The 17335-nt window shown below is 43.8% G+C and overlaps 1 protein-coding gene across 1 annotated transcript; it reads right to left on the bottom strand.

The window, feature by feature from the left end:
• Positions 1-2395: 2395 nt before the first annotated feature.
• gpr107 (G protein-coupled receptor 107) lies at positions 2396-17073 on the bottom strand. Its single transcript, XM_035392272.1, has 18 exons — positions 16927-17073; positions 15899-16021; positions 15595-15645; positions 15417-15505; positions 14624-14787; positions 14322-14353; positions 13025-13084; positions 12413-12523; positions 10941-11074; positions 10419-10494; positions 8749-8822; positions 8048-8165; positions 7811-7941; positions 7247-7290; positions 6479-6528; positions 5621-5704; positions 5078-5202; positions 2396-4018 (listed from the first exon to the last, which is right to left on the bottom strand). Exons 1-18 carry the CDS (start codon positions 17020-17022, stop codon positions 3928-3930), a joined length of 1653 nt encoding a protein of 550 aa, XP_035248163.1. The 5' UTR covers positions 17023-17073; the 3' UTR covers positions 2396-3927.
• Between the last annotated feature and the right edge of the window lie 262 nt (positions 17074-17335).

Genomic DNA, 17335 nt, shown 5'->3' with positions numbered 1-17335 from the left:
CTGTTCTGGCTGAATAGAAGAAAATCCCTGCAGCAATGCTCGGACATAAAGCCTTCCCAGAAGAGTGGACGTTGTTATAGTAGCAAAAGGTGGACCAACTCCATATTAATACCCATAATTTTGATGAGATGTTGGATGTCATGTGTCCACATACTTTTGGCCAGGTTGTGTATTTTTCCTCAACTTGGCTCTGTACTGCACAATTTTAGATATGCAATAAAACAATGCACATGTGGTTAAAGTGCAGATTCTCAGCTCGCATTAAAGAAAAAGAAAACATTTCCAAATAAATTTTGGGTTCACCATGTAGAAATTACAGCCCTTTTTTATACCTAGTCCTCCCAATTTCAGGGCACCATAATGCATGGGACAAGTGGCATCACAGGTGATTCTGATTAGTCTGGCATGTTCAATTGCTTCCTAGTATCGAGTATCTAGTCTTGATACCAGGGTTTTGATTGCTTTTTGAATCTGTGAACATGAGGACCAGAGTTCTGCATTCATTTAACTTACTAAATCAACCTAATGCTTAAGAGCAGTTCAAACAATGTTCCTCCCCCCCCCCAACTCAACCACCCCCATACAAATACACACTCTCTCTCTCTATCTATATCTCTATCTCTGTATCCCTCCCTCTCTCTCACACACACACACACACTCTATCTCTATCTCTGTATCCCTCCCTCTCTCTCTCACACACACACACACACTCTATCTCTATCTCTGTATCCCTCACTCTCTCTCACACACTCTATCTCTATCTCTGTATCCCTCACTCTCTCACTCTCACACAAACACACTCTATCTCTGTATCCCTCCCTCTCTCTCACACACACACACACACTCTATCTCTATCTCTGTATCCCTCCCTCTCTCACTCTCTCTCACACACTCTATCTCTGTATCCCTCCCTCTCTCTCACTCTCTCTCACACACACACACACACACTCGATCTATATCTCTGTATCTCCCTCCCTCTCTCTCACCCTCTCTCTCACACACACACACACACTTCCTGCGATACAGCTGTGGGACGCTGGTAGCAGTGACAGGCTCACATTAGCATGCTGGATCAGGGCTTATTTCAGCACTGCCATAAGGAGGCCCGAGAGCCTCCCTCACCAGCACGTGGCTGCAGGGAGACCGCACATCGTCTCAATAATTCAAGCGCATCCTTTCACTTATTCCCCACTCGACGGAAGAAAGGAACACACACCGAAGAACCAGCTGGGGCGTGATGCAAAGCAAGCCACTGATGGGATCTCAAAATTCACCAAAACATTCGAACACCTTTAGTCACTTACATTTGTATATCCTATTAAACGTGTGCTTTACTGTAAAATAAATAGAATACTTTATTTATTTATTAACCTTTATTTAACCTGTATTTTGTGATTCTGTCGTTTTTATTTATTGTAAATTGTTATATGTTGTTATGTCTGCAACCCTGTTAATTGTGCTGCTGCCTGTCAGGCCAGGACGCTCTTGTAAAAGAGATTTTTAGTCTCAATGAGACTTTTCCTGGTTAAATAAAGGTTAATAAATAGAATAGAATATACTTAACTAGGCTGCGTGCAAATAGTGCACTTTTTACATGGGCCCTGATTTCATCCACAACTAATACCACAGCCAATGATTGGTGCAAAACAAATACCATGACCAATAACTGGCCATGTTATTGGTTATGCGTGTGCCAAAGGCTTTGCACATGCTAAAGGCCTCAGTAAGTCAGGCCCTTGATTGGTCCGGAGGTGATTTCGGAGGCAAGGAAAATCAGTCAAAAGAGAAACGCACACAAAAAGCGTAAGGCCCTTGGTAGCTGGCTGTGACTGATGCGAGGCATTGCAGTTTTAACATTACGCACGGGACACACAGAGCGGCAGGGAACCCCTGTTCCCAGTCTTCAGAACTCACTCTCTGCCAGGAGAAAGTTCTTCTCTTAATATTTTTGGTGTCAGATCAACCTGATGTGTTCACATTCTATTTCTTAAACGCCTTTTCCTCTTTTTCACCCCAATCTGGCATGCCCAATTGTGTGTACGAATGAATACATTAGCACCTGTTGCAGCAATATCTGCTAACACTTTCGAAGCACAGACAAGCATGCACGCTCCACTGCAGCAGGTAAAAATGCAGCCCAAATGACCAGCGGGGGTCGCTAGTGAGCAAGCTGCCATCCTGGCCAAAAGAAGCCCTCCTATCAACCCCACGGGGCTGCCGGCCCCAGTGCAAATTTCAAACCCGTCCATGTTCTAGAACACTGCCTTATAAGGATGACCCACCCAGAATCCCCTTGTGTTCCCATTAAGCAAAAACAGAGTGAAGAAATAACTCTGCCCCCACTCATCTCAGACACACCTCATCAATCGATGAATCACTGACTTCTGCTACGGAGGATTCCACAAGTCTTATTTATGAAGTTCAAACATTCACAAGATCACGGCTCATCGCTTTACAATTTACACATTTCAATGTTCGTCACATTGTTTTATTAAATCAAAAAAAAAAAAACAAAAGCACTGTTATTTACAAATGCAAACCATTTAAAAAACCTAAAGAAAAATAAGCAAATAAAGGTTAGATTTAAAAAAAAAAACATGTACATCGAGGACACCAAACACAGGAAATTCCACACCAGAGACAGGCAGAATACCCTGGTCAATGCTCTCATTTTGGTTAGATAGAAATTATTATGATTTTGTTTTGCACTGTCACATGCATTTACTGTGCAATCTAAAGTTTGCAATATCTCGGCCTGCCACAAGAGGGCACCTGCTCACGGTCATCGCTCCCATGACGCAAATCAACGGTTTCACCTGACGGAATGCCTGACCAGAAAACCCCATAGTACTCAAATCAATGGAGCGTTTGAATTGCTGTATGTTCGTCAGCAGGCTCATTTATATTCACATTGCTATCGAAATGCCCCTATAACATGTAGCCGTTAGTACCAGCACACTTTAGAGTTTGAGTGAAGATGGCTGTATCCCTGAAATGCTGCAGTGTCTGGTTCCAGTAAACGTCAGTGCTCCGGTGTTAGCCTAAGTAACGGCTCTCAACCACAGAGAGTAACTAGCGCGAGCTAACGAAAGTCTCACCTTTCCTCTGAAATAACACAAACGGTACTAATCGGCTAAGTTATAAAAGCAAACCCAAAAACAAACAAAAAAAAAACAAGTTAGCGAAGTCTGCCCCAGCCTCCAGTGCAGCGGCGTGCATGAACCACTTTTTCACGTACAAAGTTGAATATGCTTTTAGACGAAGTATCGGCAGCAATACCGGTGCTGAAAAATAAAGTGCACACATTGGGTTCTTATGGTTACTGGAGTATATCTGGTGATAGGAGAGAGAGGCATGGAGGTTAACCAATCCGGAGAGAATCTGAAATATATTATAAAAATGTTAAAAGAAAATAAATAAAAACATAAATCCAGTCCAATGTAACTTTTCTTCTAAAAACCAAGCGTTCGGATAAATTAAGGAAGAAAATAGAGGGGAAAAAATCCCAATCCCTTTGAAGACAGACGACGTTGTATACAGCAGAGGTACTTGCTTACATGTATGCAGCTATACAGACATCGTGTGTATGACTGCATGCTTCCTTCTTCTGGGGAGATGCTTAAGTGTGTGTATGTGAGTGTGTGTGTGTGTGTGTGTGTGTGTGTGAGTTTGTGTGTGTGTGTGTGTGTGTGAGTGTGTGTCTGTGTGTGTGTGAGTTTGTGTGTTTATGTGTGTTTATGTGTGTGTGTGTGTGTGCGGGCAGGGCGGGGGCTATGGGTGGGGGGTTAGTACTGGATAAGGGGTCTGCACTGCGAGTCTCAGCTCATGTGAAGATCCCATCGAGTTCCAAAAAAAAAAAAAAAAGGCCAAAAAAATCTTAATGGCCATTGAGGTTCAGTCCTGAGGTGTCCCCTCCTTCCCTCCCCCTCACGCCACGGTCTCCCTCTCCTCTGAAGGCCCGTTTGAAATCTTCTTCACCTTCTTCACTCCCTCGGTCACACCCAATGACGTGGTCACCCTGGGAAACAAGGGCAGAGGGAGCAGTGGTCAGCCCAAACACACTTAGCAAACGATGAGTACGTCAACTGTTCCTGTGGCTGTGCGTGTTTGTATGAGAGCGTGTGCATGCAGGAATGACTGAATGTGTGTTTATGCCCATTTGTGTGTGTCTGTCTGTGTGTGTGTGTGTGTACCCATGAGCGTGTCACACACATGACCTGGCAGTTTAAAAGGAGTAGTTCCCACCACCGAAAAAAAATATCCAAATGATCATTTTTAAACATTCAGCAGAATAACCACATGTAAATGAACCAGAATGGCACAGTCTGATGAATGTGAATAAGGTAATCTGAGGGAAGTGCAGCTAGGTAACCAGTGGATAAAGAGACAGCCTCATTCTGCCTGTCAAAATGGGGGGGTGGGGGTGACAACAAGAACAGTGTCAGTAACAGGTTATTTATGGAAGAACTGAGACTAAAGATGGCAACTGCGAAAGGAGGAAGAGAGAGAACAGAGGGAGTGAGAAAGAAAATGAACAACATGGGAGGGAGAGGGGAAAAGAGAGGGAGAGAGGCTGAGAGGGAAAGAGAAAAACAGGAAGAAAGATGGAGGCAAAAAAATATAATGTCTCCCCTCACTTAATTATATGTGTAAAGAGAAATGCCGTAAATATTAAATGTTACAGAATTTTGTTCCGTGACAAACGTCCAATCTTCACAACTTACTCACTGGTGTGTACTCTGCGCCCACATAGCATTTTGAAATGAAAAACTAACTAAATTTATAGCAAACTTTAAACCCGCCTGAGACTGTTCACCTGCAACAGGTGGGACGGTCACATGGTGCCTTCGGATCAGAACAGAAAAGCTTTTACGTTCTGCGGTTGGTATTCTCTCTGACTGGCTGAGCTGCACCGTGCTCCTGTACTCTGTAGATGTGTTTTTAACCGTTCGGCACTCTGGGGCACCTTGGTGAAGAGCGCTACATACAGAATGAACCTGACTGACTGAACTGATTGACAGGCGTGTGCAGGTGTTCGCTGCAGGTAACTCCGCCCCCCCCCCCCCCAGGCCCTTACACATCTTCCATCTCCAGGTCCTCGTCATCCTCCACAGACAGGAGCAGGTAGGGGTTGTAGGAGGCGGGGCGGAACTTGTGCCCCGTCAGGAAGAAGAAGGCGAGAGTGGCCAACTCATCCAAGAGCTGAAAACGACCAATCAACACATCAGGCGCTCACCAAAGCGATGAAAACAACCAATCAACACATCAGGCACTCACCAAAGTAATGAAAACAACCAATCAACACATCAGGCACTCAAACCCAATCAAGTAAACTCATCCAGCAACTGGAAACACTGAATGTATTTATGCATCATCACCAATTGACCAATAAATCAACAAACAGACCAACCAAACCCATCCAGGAGCTTAAAACAGTTAACGGGACACCACAGCCACCAACCAGCCAACCAGACATCAGAAATGTCTGTATCTATATCAACACACCAATCAAGCAATCAGTCAGTCAATGAGTCACTCAACCAACCAACAAACTACTCCGGGAGCTGAAAACATCACGATCAATCGATCGACATCAACAATTTCCACGATTTCCTCTTACCTGGTAGAGCCACTTCCACTGGAAGGGAACAATGAATTTTATCAGGATAGCAATGATGCGGGTGAAATATATGTAACACACAATCTGAGAGAAAGAGAGAGAGAGAGAGAAGAGGGGAGAGAGAGGGAACACAACCCAGTTAAGCACACTCACATTCCCCTCAAATCATCACTTATGCAGGTCTCTGGATGATGCAGCTGGGCCTCTCATTTACAGTGACTGCGTTAGACCCTGTGTGACTCCACACCCAGCGAGAGGTGAAATGCAATCAATGAAGCACGTAGCAACAAGCCGCAATCAGAGATGTTCTCTATGTGAGTGTGGATACCTGTGTGTGTGTGCGTGTGTGTGTGTGGGTGTGTGGGTGTGTGTGTGTGTGTGTGTGCACGTGTGCGTGCATGAGTGTGTGTGTGTGTGTGTGTGTGTGTGTGCACGTGTGCGTGCATGAGTGTGTGTGTGTGTGTGTGTGTGTGTGTGTGTGTGCGCGCACACATGGGTGTATGCATGAGAGGGTGTGTGTGTGTGTGTGTGTGTGTGTGTGCGTGTGTGCATGTGCGTGTGGGTGTGTGTGTGTGTGTGTGCATGAGTGTGTGTGCACGTGTGCGTGCATGAGTGTGTGTGCACGTGTGTGTGCATGAGTGTGTGTGTGTGTGTGTGTGCGCACACATGGGTGTATGCATGAGAGGGTGTGTGTGTGCCCACGTGTGTGTGTGTGTGCGTGTGTGTGTGTGTGTGTGTGCGCGCACACATGGGTGTATGCATGAGTGCGTGTGTGCGTGCACATATGGGTGTATGCATGAGAGGGTGTGTGTGTGTGTGTGAGTGCGCACGGGTGTGCAGAGGGAGGAGAGCTCATACCATCACATAATAGTGCCTGAAGAGCTTGAGCTGGGCCAGGTTAATGGCAGCTGGGAAAAGGACAGGGGTCACAAGGTCAAAGATCAGAGGTCATTAATACAAGCTGCAGAAACATGAACCTCTGAGAGGTGTTCAATCACCAAGGAAAACCACACCCTTTACATCCACAATGTGGACCTGGTAATTTAAAAAAATTGAATAACTCTTCCAAGTGCAGAGAACGAGTCAAACTAGAAGGACCTGTACATAAGAAGCTGTATAGCTGGGTAAATGTCCAACTATAAGATTTTGCTGTTCATTTTCACCATCTACCATTCACAAAAACACCAGTCACTAGTGACACCACACATCCTTTTCATATGCAGTGTCTGCAACCGTCTGGTGCAAAAATGATTTCCCATTTTTACGATCAATATTGCAACTACTGTGTGTGTGTGTGTGTGTGTGTGGGTGGGTGTGTTCATCAGTCCCCCCCATCCCTGGTCTGGCTCCTGGTTCAAGGGCACCAATGACTGAAACAAAGCTAGAGAAGTGACATTCACACCTATTCCAAATTGGGAATGCGGGGGGGGGGGGGGGGGGGGAGATAAACAACCACTATGATTAATTAGGACAAATCATTACTTCACGCATGTAATTCTACCGAGGATACACGGTTGTCAATAGCGATATACAACTCTGTAGATAACTCCACATTTGGTTTCTTTGTGAATTATAAGCTGAATGACCGGCAGACTGGGCCAAACCAGAGCAGGACCTTTACCTTACCTTTCCCATCTGTAGCCGAGGCCTCCTGCAGGTGTCTGATGGACCTGCAGGGGGAGCAGAGACCCCAGATCAGATCTATGCTGAGCTGCAGCTACCTCCATTATTCACCACCATATCGGTATTCATAGTGATTCCTTAAGATCACCATTCATTGCTGGTCAGATTAACTTGTTGAGAATTTGTATAGTGATATTTGTTGATTTCGTATTTCAGGTTTAAGTCAAAATTAAAATAAAAATTCAGGACTGTAGCTTCTCGTTAGTTTATGAAGCAGTTTATCTCCAGAAAACACCATCTTTGAACCATTGACAAACTTTAAGATTAAAAACGACAATTCCTTAATTTCATTTAGATATATCCTTAGATATTCTTGCGTGTAATAAACTGATATGTACTGCAGTATAGACATACCAGAGATGTACACTGCATTGTAATGTTTTATGACAACATAGACACGATGATGTATTATATCTAATGCTACACTGAATACTGCAGCACAAGTAGACTGAAGATGTATAATGAGCTCTGTGATATTGATATATTCTGCAGTACAGATATACGCACCAGACCACAGGGAACAGGATGGCTCCACAGCAGAGCAGGTCCACCAGGAACAGCACCTCCTTCCATAGCCCGTACTCCGTGGTGCCCTCCTCCGTGGACTCGATGATGATGTAGGCCACGTTGGCCAGGACCTGCAGACGAAGGGGGGGTGGAGCCACAGGGGGTCGTTAGGGCATGTCGGTTCCCATGGTGACAGACAAGGTCAACAGGGAGACTCGGCGAGTCGGACAGGCTCACCTGCAGGGGGATGACTATCATGAAGATCTTCTTGTCCTTGTCGGACAGGATGTGCTTGACGAAGGCCCACCCCGTCCCAATCAGGGCGATGGTGATGAACAGCAGCGCCCCCTTCAGGCTGAAAACAGACATGCCTTCCATTATACGTGTTCTATTTCTGACAAATATACAACATCATGTCTATTCTGGATTAAGTGGAGATATTACCACCAGGGGTTCCCAGCCTGGATCCTGGAGAACCACAGGGTCTGCTGGTGTGTACTGATTAAAATAAAGGACTGGAGTTAAACCTGCAGACACTGCGGCCCTGCAGGACTGGAGTTAAACCTGCAGACACTGCGGCCCTCCAGGACTGGAGTTAAACCTGCAGACACTGCGGCCCTCCAGGACTGGAGTTAAACCTGCAGACACTGTGGCCCTCCAGGACTGGAGTTAAACCTGCAGACACTGTGGCCCTCCAGGGCTGGAGTTAAACCTGCAGACACTGTGGCCCTCCAGGACTGGAGTTAAACCTGCAGACACTGCGGCCCTCCAGGACTGGAGTTAAACCTGCAGACACTGTGGCCCTCCAGGACTGGAGTTAAACCTGCAGACTCTGCGGCCCTCCAGGACCGGACTTTGAGACACCTGCACTCGAGTGGGTTGCGGCTGTACTGCTCGTGACAGCAGAAGGCCACAGGATGCAGGGAGGCGGGACTCACAGATGGGTGATGTAATACACCACGGCCCAGCCCTCTATTGGAAAGCCCTGATTGGATATGTAGTAGTAATCAATCTGGAAAACAGAAACAGTTCATTGGTCCACACCCGTTGCCTGTCTTTTACAACACAGGACAGGTGAATGACATCAGATTTGAGGGGAAAAAAACAAGGTGGAGAACATAATGGCACTACTCCATATTGCGCTCCAACAGTGATCGCCTGTGTCACTATGAAAGATCCAGGCGTTTTTATTAGGAAGGACTGGGTGGCTCATTCGGTTGCAGGTGCAGATAACTAGACGCTCCAAATTAGGGCGAGAAGTCGAAATATTCAGCCCAACGTTGGGTGCCAAATTTCTTAAAAATAAATAAATAATGAGAAGAAATTTTTAATGTAAAAATTTTATTAAATTCAAAAACAAAAAAGGACTGTAGATTATTGAACCTGCTGCAGTCGATACTTCATGCTAGATATACAAGTCATAAAAAAGCTACTGCGCGGAAGTGATACCGTTAGGGGACTGGCGCACGCGTACGCAGGATAAACAGTGCTACGGGTGGCAATATGCTGGGTTTCAAGGCTCAGAAAATTATGGAAGCCCGAATATATGGCAAGAAACCTCCACAATTGTAAATAAAGTTCAAATGCCTTAATTTTTAAAATAAGGGATTCTAGAATCTATAAACTTGGAGGAAGAATGTAAAAGATTTCGTAAGACTTTCGTGCCACAGATTTGCATAGAATTGTCCCACTAAAAAAGGTATAAAAAGGTGGAGCTTGACCCAGATCCCAGGGAACACACTGTACGCAGCTCAGAAAAATCTGACCCTCTGCAAGAAGCCCAAAACAGCCACTGCGTTATCCATTTAACTTTGCCTACAACAACATGAAAGATGCATAGCGACAGGATAACGCACTTAGGCCTCCCACTCTCTGATTGGCAGAAACTACGTGACAGGCAGGCAGCACGGCAACGGGCATACAAGGCATTAACTCTTTTCAAGCTCCTTATGATTACAAGTAATGCTGAATGGTAAACACTACATGGAAACACAACTTTCTATTCATTAAAAAAATTACTACTACTACTAAAGAATACAGCAGGAAAAAAATGAAGTGTTTGAAATAAAAAAGGAATGAAACAAAATCCTACCGGAAAAAGATTGCAGGTCACTGAAAAAGAAATCTATCTTTTGGAAACTTCACACAAAAAAATTACCGATTATTCTAATGTCATCCTTACTACGACAGGTTTGTTAATTCCTTATTAACTGGAACTGAAGATAATAGCTAATAGCCAAATGAGAGCGGCTTATTTAAATAGACTATTGAAATGTGACACCAATAAAACATAAGTAGACAAGAGGCCTGGTTACAGTATTAACTGACCACGGGAGGCCTGGTTACAGTATTAACTGACCACGGGAGGCCTGGTCACAGTATCTACTGACCGCAGGAGGCCTGGTTACAGTATTAACTGACCGCCCATTGCAGTATTCACTGACCGTGGGGGCCTGTTACAGTATTAACTGACCACAGGAGGACTGCTTACAGTATTAACTGACCGCAGGAGGACTGCTTACAGTATTAACTGACCGCAGGAGGACTGCTTAAAACATTCACAGACCGTGGCAGCCTGGTTAAGGGAGAGGAAGGTGACTGTACTCACAGCGTGGAACACCAGCGACAGAGACTTGGTGAAGGGAAGAGCTGCCATGAGCCAGTGGATCTTATACACATCAGCTCTGTGGAAGCGGGAGAACAGATTAGAGCAACGTCATGTCCTTATGGCACAGGCAGGGGGTGCTGTACCAGAACTCACACCTGAGACATTACAAGCTAGCTAAGGTTTTAGTATGCAAAAGCGAAAGGTTTGTGCTAAAAACATTAGTACATCTGCCATTAAATATTCAGTGATGTTAATGAATAATATACATTCTTTCAATTTTCACAGTAAAAACTGTTCCCATCTTTCTTTATACTAACAGTTACTGCAGGAGTACTGTGCAAATGACTGTGTATCTGTTGCCCTCTACTGGCACTCTGGGGTAAAGCTTGGAAAGTTTTTCCTTAAATAATTACTAAGTGGAAGACAGATTCACCTTTTCATATTTCATACAGTATTCTCAATTCACCCCAAAATAAACAAACAAATCGAAATACTCAATGCCCACAATGCCCTGGTGCTGACCTGTGTGTTCGGAGGACGTGCACCCAGAGCGTGCCGATGAGGAAGAAGAAGACGGACATGATGATGTACAGCTTGGGCAGCGGGATCTCCCCCGCGGACAGGAAGCTCTCGGGGTTCTTCTCCACGATGTTGATCTGAAACCGGGGGACACGGGGCCAAAGGAGGGAGAGCAGGGCGACAGAGTTCAATACAGAGAAGGAAGGACGAATTCTGCATAAAGGCGCCATTACAACCACACTACTACTACCTTCATTTTTAACATGTTTTTAATCATTTCCCCCCTTTTCTCTCAATGCGGAATACACTCCAATCCCAAATTGGCACCCCTTGCATTTCTACAACCTCCTAGGTCAACAGTGGAACAGATTTCTTTGACATGATTGTGCCGGTAATTAAATAGTGCACTCCGTCTGAAATATCCACATTTAATCTACTTTTTATCTGCTATAAATAGTGACTGCTGGAGGGTTGTTTGAGCTCATTTAGAGCGAGGGCTGTTTATTGCTTCCCTTTGGACTAATCCTTGGCAGTGCTCGGAATCAGGCTTCCTTCGGCAAAAAACACTCAAGGAAACCACTTGAAATATTTTCTCTCTACAAAGATGAGATAAAGCCTGCCTTTATGCATTTAAGTGGCAAGAACAAAGCAGTCGCAGGTGCATTTTTCTGAGAAGCGCACTTTGAACAAACTCAGGAGCAGGGCTAGTGGAAAACACCTGCCAAGTGCTTTCAGGTACAGACCACCGCTCAATCAACAGGGGAATCCTGGGTAATAAACCAAGAAAAAAACCAGCACGTCCAACACACGGCGAAACTGGGGGGGGAGGCAGTGCCCAACAACGTCACCGGCAGGTCATTCTGACATCACGGCAGCCAAACCAGAATGCACTGCTCGATAGGCTACAGCTTTCTTTCCCCAGAGGGGCGAAACATATGAGGCAGGACACGGCTGTGCTGTGAGCTGCAGGTCCCAGAGGTTTCTGCCAGCGGCTCGGTTCCAGTGTGCATGCTGGTTTACTCCACACTTGCACATTATGGCTGCGTGCACTGTCAAGCATATGGTTGTGGAAACGGAATATTCTGGAATATACTGAAAATACTAAGATAAGAGAAGATTTTGCACCACTTCCCAAGTGGGCAAAGGTACAAATTATTTCAGCTTGCATATACTGCTCTCTCTCTCTCTCTAAATATATATATTTTTTTTTTTTTCCCCCAATGCTGTGAAATATAGTCACTATATTTTCTTAAGCGTCCACCTATTCAAAATATTGCAGTATATACCATATCTGTGACGGTACTGGTCAGGCTCAGAGTACATTAAGGTCATTAGCCTTCATACTCCATACCAAGTTCAGGAGTATCTGCAGTTCTCTAGGCAGTGCTCAGGTGATTCAGACTCGAGACAGACCAAACCACTCTCCCCACCATCAATACAGGAAGTGAAACAGGAAGTGCTGGACAGGATCTTACCTCGATGCTGAAGCGGAGCATCCCGTTGGTCTGGGGCTCCTTGCTGTAGCAGTTGTGGAAGTACAGGTTGTAGAGGCCCTGCTGGTTGTCCGTGGTGACGTTGAAGTAAAACTACGGGTGAGAAAGGGCGCGACAGGAAGAGGGAGGCAGTCAGCCGAGACAGGGCTCTGAGCCTGCGGACCTGGGCCAGCACAGGGACAGATTTACCCGCCCATCCACGCTCCTGACCACTCCCACAATCATTTTTATAATCCTACACTCGCCTACAACCTTTTTAATTGCAAAAAAAGCATATTAAAAAAATAAATAAAATACCTTTATTTGTATTTTGCAATAATGCATTTCCTCATCACACGTTTTACTTTCATAATGATTTTGTTATATTCTTTTTACTTGTAAAACATTTTGAACACTATGAAATGCATTATACGACCAAACACGAAGTACTACCACGCTTTCTACTGCTACTAGTGCTATTGCTAGAACTACTGAATTCACTACTGCTGCTACTACTTACTAATAATAATAATAATAATAATAATAATAATAATAATAATAATAAAACAGTGCTGACTGGTGAACGTGGAGAGATGTAAAGTCCCAGAAGCTCACCTGGAAGGAGTAGACTCCATCCTTATGCTGCAGAGGATAAGACACCTCTGACTTATTTGCCTGTGAAGAAAAAAAACAGAAACAAGAATGAACAATGCTGCCTCTCTGACTGTGGGAAACAGATAGTTATAAACAGTGCCATGAAAAGTATTTGCCCCCTTCCTGATTTCCTCTATTATTGCAGATTTGTCACACCGAATGGTTTCAGATCTTTAGACAAAATGTAACATTAAACTAAGGGAAGCTGTGTAAACACAAAAGACATTTTTAAATTGATCATTTATTTAATGAAAAAAGTTACCAAACACCCATATCAACAAAGTGAAAACGTAATATCCCCCTTAGAATGAATAATTTCACCAGCTTAAGCAGCAATAACTGCAGCCAAACTTTTCCTATAATTCCTATCCTATTATTCCTATCAGTCTTTCACATCGCTGTGGAGGAATTTTATCCCACTTTTCTTTGCAGAACTGCTTTTCGTCAGACAAACTGGTGGGTTTTTGAGCATGAACTGCTCATTTCAGGCCCCGTCACAACACCTCTATCAGGTTTGCGTCAGGACTTTGACAAGGCCACGCCAAAACTTTAATATTGTTTCTATTCTTTCTTATTGTGGAGTCATGAACACTGGCTTTAGCTGAGGCAAGAGAGGCCTGCAGTTCTTTGGATGTTCTTCTGGGATCTTTCGTGATTTCCTAGACATTTTGGCGCTACACCCTTGAAGAAATTTTGGCAGGTGAATCTGGGAAGATTCACCACTGATCCAAGTGTTCTCCATTTTGAGATAATGGCTCTCACTGTGGTTTGGTGGAGTTCCAGAGCCTTAGAAATTGCTTTATAACCCTTTTTTTCTCATATCTTCCAGAATTTTGTTTGACTGTGGCATAGTGTGCTTGTAGAAACTTTATGGTGACTACGTCACTCAGATGGTAAGGTTTTAAAAAAGAGTGAGGTTTAAATTCAACAGGGCTGGCGGCAATCAAGCCTGGTCATGTCGAATCAGCTGAATATAATTATCAATTAAATTTGGTTAATTGGTTATTTGAGTAATTAAGAGGCTAATTACTTTTTCACAGGAGTGATATGGGTGTTTGATAACTTTTTTCATGACACAAAATTTTAAAAAGGTGTTTTGCGTTTACTCAGTTTCCCTTTGTCTAATAGGGAAATATTTTGTCCAAAGATCTGAAAATAGTCAGTGTGACAAATATGAGACGATGGAGGAAATCAGGAAGAGGGAACTTTTTTTTTTTTACAGCACTATAAATACAGGTACAGAAATACAGGTGCTCACCTCTGAAGTGTCTCGTTTGGATTTACTCTGACCTGCAGTTGTGAAACGAAAGAAAGGTATTAGGACTGAAAAATCAAATCAAAGAGGGGCTGCATTTAGCACTGAACTGAGAGCGGACACATGAAACTTTAGATTACAACGTAAGCCATACAAGTCACTCCGGATAAGAGCGTCTGCTTTCACAGATGTGTCTGCACTCACACAAAGATAAGGCTGTTTATGCAGCATGTCTCCACTGATATCTGCCCCTTTGCAAAAATGAGTGTAGAGGTCAAGGAACAGGACAAGGAACAACCATTTACCATCTGCTTTGACTGTGGGCTGGGGTTCAGGTTTGGTTTCAGGTTTTGGTTCAGCCTCACCCGCTTTCTCCAGATCCTTCCCCTCTGTTTCCGGGGAGGGCTTGGCAAGGCCCGAAATGATGTTGGGGAAAATGTTCTCCTCAGCTGAGGTCTTCATCCTCACTCTGCATTCACGCATGCACGCACACATACACACACACAAAAGGGAACACACATTATTTAACTGGGCAGAGTTTCATTTACTGAAAGCGAGTATCACAAACACTGGTTTTAGCTAGGTAAAACTAATTTGCTTCTTGTAGCCAAATATGATACACTACAGCAAACTGTAAATCTGGGGCGTGTGGCTGGCACATGCCTTGTGTGGTCTTGCTGCTACAATAAATGTTGTTCCCAAAAAATAAGGCGTCTTCAGATCTTGAGATGCAAGCATATGGGTTCAGAGAAAGTAATGAGCTACAGCACATATCCTATAGACCCACAAGATGCTCAATACCATGAAAGTTCTGTATCCCTATCAGTGAAAACAAAACATACCAATGATTCATTCTGAAAAGTAAGTAAGGGCCATGGTGAAGGACAAAACTGTGTCAATGGACACACTGTACTGTAAGACAGCGCTGGAAACTGATATTACCACCCAAAACTTCATGTCTTAATGAAGCTGAGAGGACAGACTTAATACGGAAGCAGAGTGCAGAATATGTGGGAATGACAAGCTCTTCCTTCAACAAAATCAATTTTTTAAAATGGTTAATCTGTAGGCCCCGCCCCATGCTTTGATGAGACTCACACTTTCTTATTGAAGTCGATCAGCAGCAGGGCAACCGCCAAGTCACTACTGGGGAGCTTCTTTAGAATGCAGTAGTCAATATCTTCATCCTATGGGACAGACACGCATATTAAGTCACAACAAGTGGAATACAATTCCCAGGGGTGATGGTTAAATAGTTAGTTAGATTATTACTCACCGAAAACGTAGAGAATCCATTGCTGCTGGTCCTATCTAGACTGAATCCAATCTTTAAAAGAAGCAATAGATCGAATCTTAGAAAACGTTGGATTCACCTTCCACACAAACAAACATCACACACACTGTATGCAGTGAATGCAAAAACCTGCCAGCAAACTTAACGTTTACAGTTCACAACCATAATGTTTTTGCCAATATAAATAGACTAAAATGCGCCTAAGTGACTAGGAAAATAAACTAGGGAAGACCAACAAGAATCAATTTCCAATTCTTTTTGTGAGCGACCACGGGACTGATTTTACCGTAGAGTCGTCAATATTTTCAGGACTGTCTCCGCTCAGGGACAGCCGGCTCATGTTGACAGTCATGTAACCATCCTTGTAGAACCCGAAAGTGTTCAAATGCACCTTCCGTCGGACGTCGTCCTGGGAGATAGGGCCACACGTTACAAAACAATTTAGCTGACGAAAAACTCTCATCTCAATCCCGCATATCCAGATAGCTACATTAGCAAGCTAACATTTTTCAGCGCAATTCTTTATTGTGCTATTTTGAATGGATCCTGCGTATCTTGGCCAGTTGCATGTGAATTCTGAAAATAAATCCCTTCTGGACAGGAAAGAAAAAACACATTTTCAATTACCTTGCATGTGTTCCCATGCCCTATGATTGCAGCACTAGCAACTCAGATTAGCATTTGTCAATACATAGCTAAACCCCAGATTAACCGGAGTGTTTAATAACCAGCTATTATGATCACCAGCTAAATTAACCATCTTAATCTACGGCGTCAAGGCAACACCGTGTTAGGTAACGCCTGCGAACCAACAGCCTCACTGTCCAACTAATGTTATGCGTTACAATACAATTTCAAACTGCTTTTACAAGGGATGGCAATTTGTGACATCGTTATTTTACAAGGTAGTTCATAATTTGATAGAATCCTCATAGAATTTGCTTGGCGTTTTAAATCACCACAAATAGCTAGCTAACGAAATTACCTATCGATAGCGTTAGCTGACTAGCAAGTCACCTTCATTGGAAATTACTGGCAAGGGAAGGACTCGCATATAGACCTACTAAATTATTTTAAGAGAAACACGCGTCCCACGGTTAGAACATTTAGTTACACAACAACTAAGTTACATAATAAGATCAAGCTTTTATCTATAACTATCGAAGCGAAACCACGATGCAAGCAGCTCTATCAAACTGGCTAAAGAGTTAGCTGCAAATCTCCCAAATCATATCTCACTGGCTAAACGAGATAAGATGTTAGGCCGACAAGGTCATTTTGTAAAATTAATCAATAGGCTAGTCAATTACATACCTTAAGTTCGAGATGGTGTAGCCTGCAATGGCTTTCTGTGATTAATATAAAAATGACCAAAACACCCGTAAATAACCATCTTTTGTCGGTCGCCATGTTTGAACGATAACCGCAGCCTGACTTCCGCAAGAAAACAGGAAAACACGCCCTCTAAGCACGACCAGCCAACCTAAGCTGAGAACAGGCTTGAAGCACCGGAAGTAAGCATGTACTGCGCATGTGTGTACTATGAGGGCAAAACATTGGAGCTCCCCAGAAAGTGAATGAGGCAAAACTGAACTTCCACGATAGAAACTCGATTAACGATCGATATACAATGCAGATTGAGGAAATGTGTTTATTTTTTGCAGATCTACAGCAAATGTTATTTTATACCTTCCCCCATATGAAGTATGTTGAGAGCATATTT

This window comes from Anguilla anguilla, chromosome 14 (assembly GCF_013347855.1).
Source record: "Anguilla anguilla isolate fAngAng1 chromosome 14, fAngAng1.pri, whole genome shotgun sequence".
Lineage (NCBI taxonomy): Eukaryota > Metazoa > Chordata > Actinopteri > Anguilliformes > Anguillidae > Anguilla > Anguilla anguilla.
This window is presented reverse-complemented; position numbering and strand designations above follow the sequence as displayed.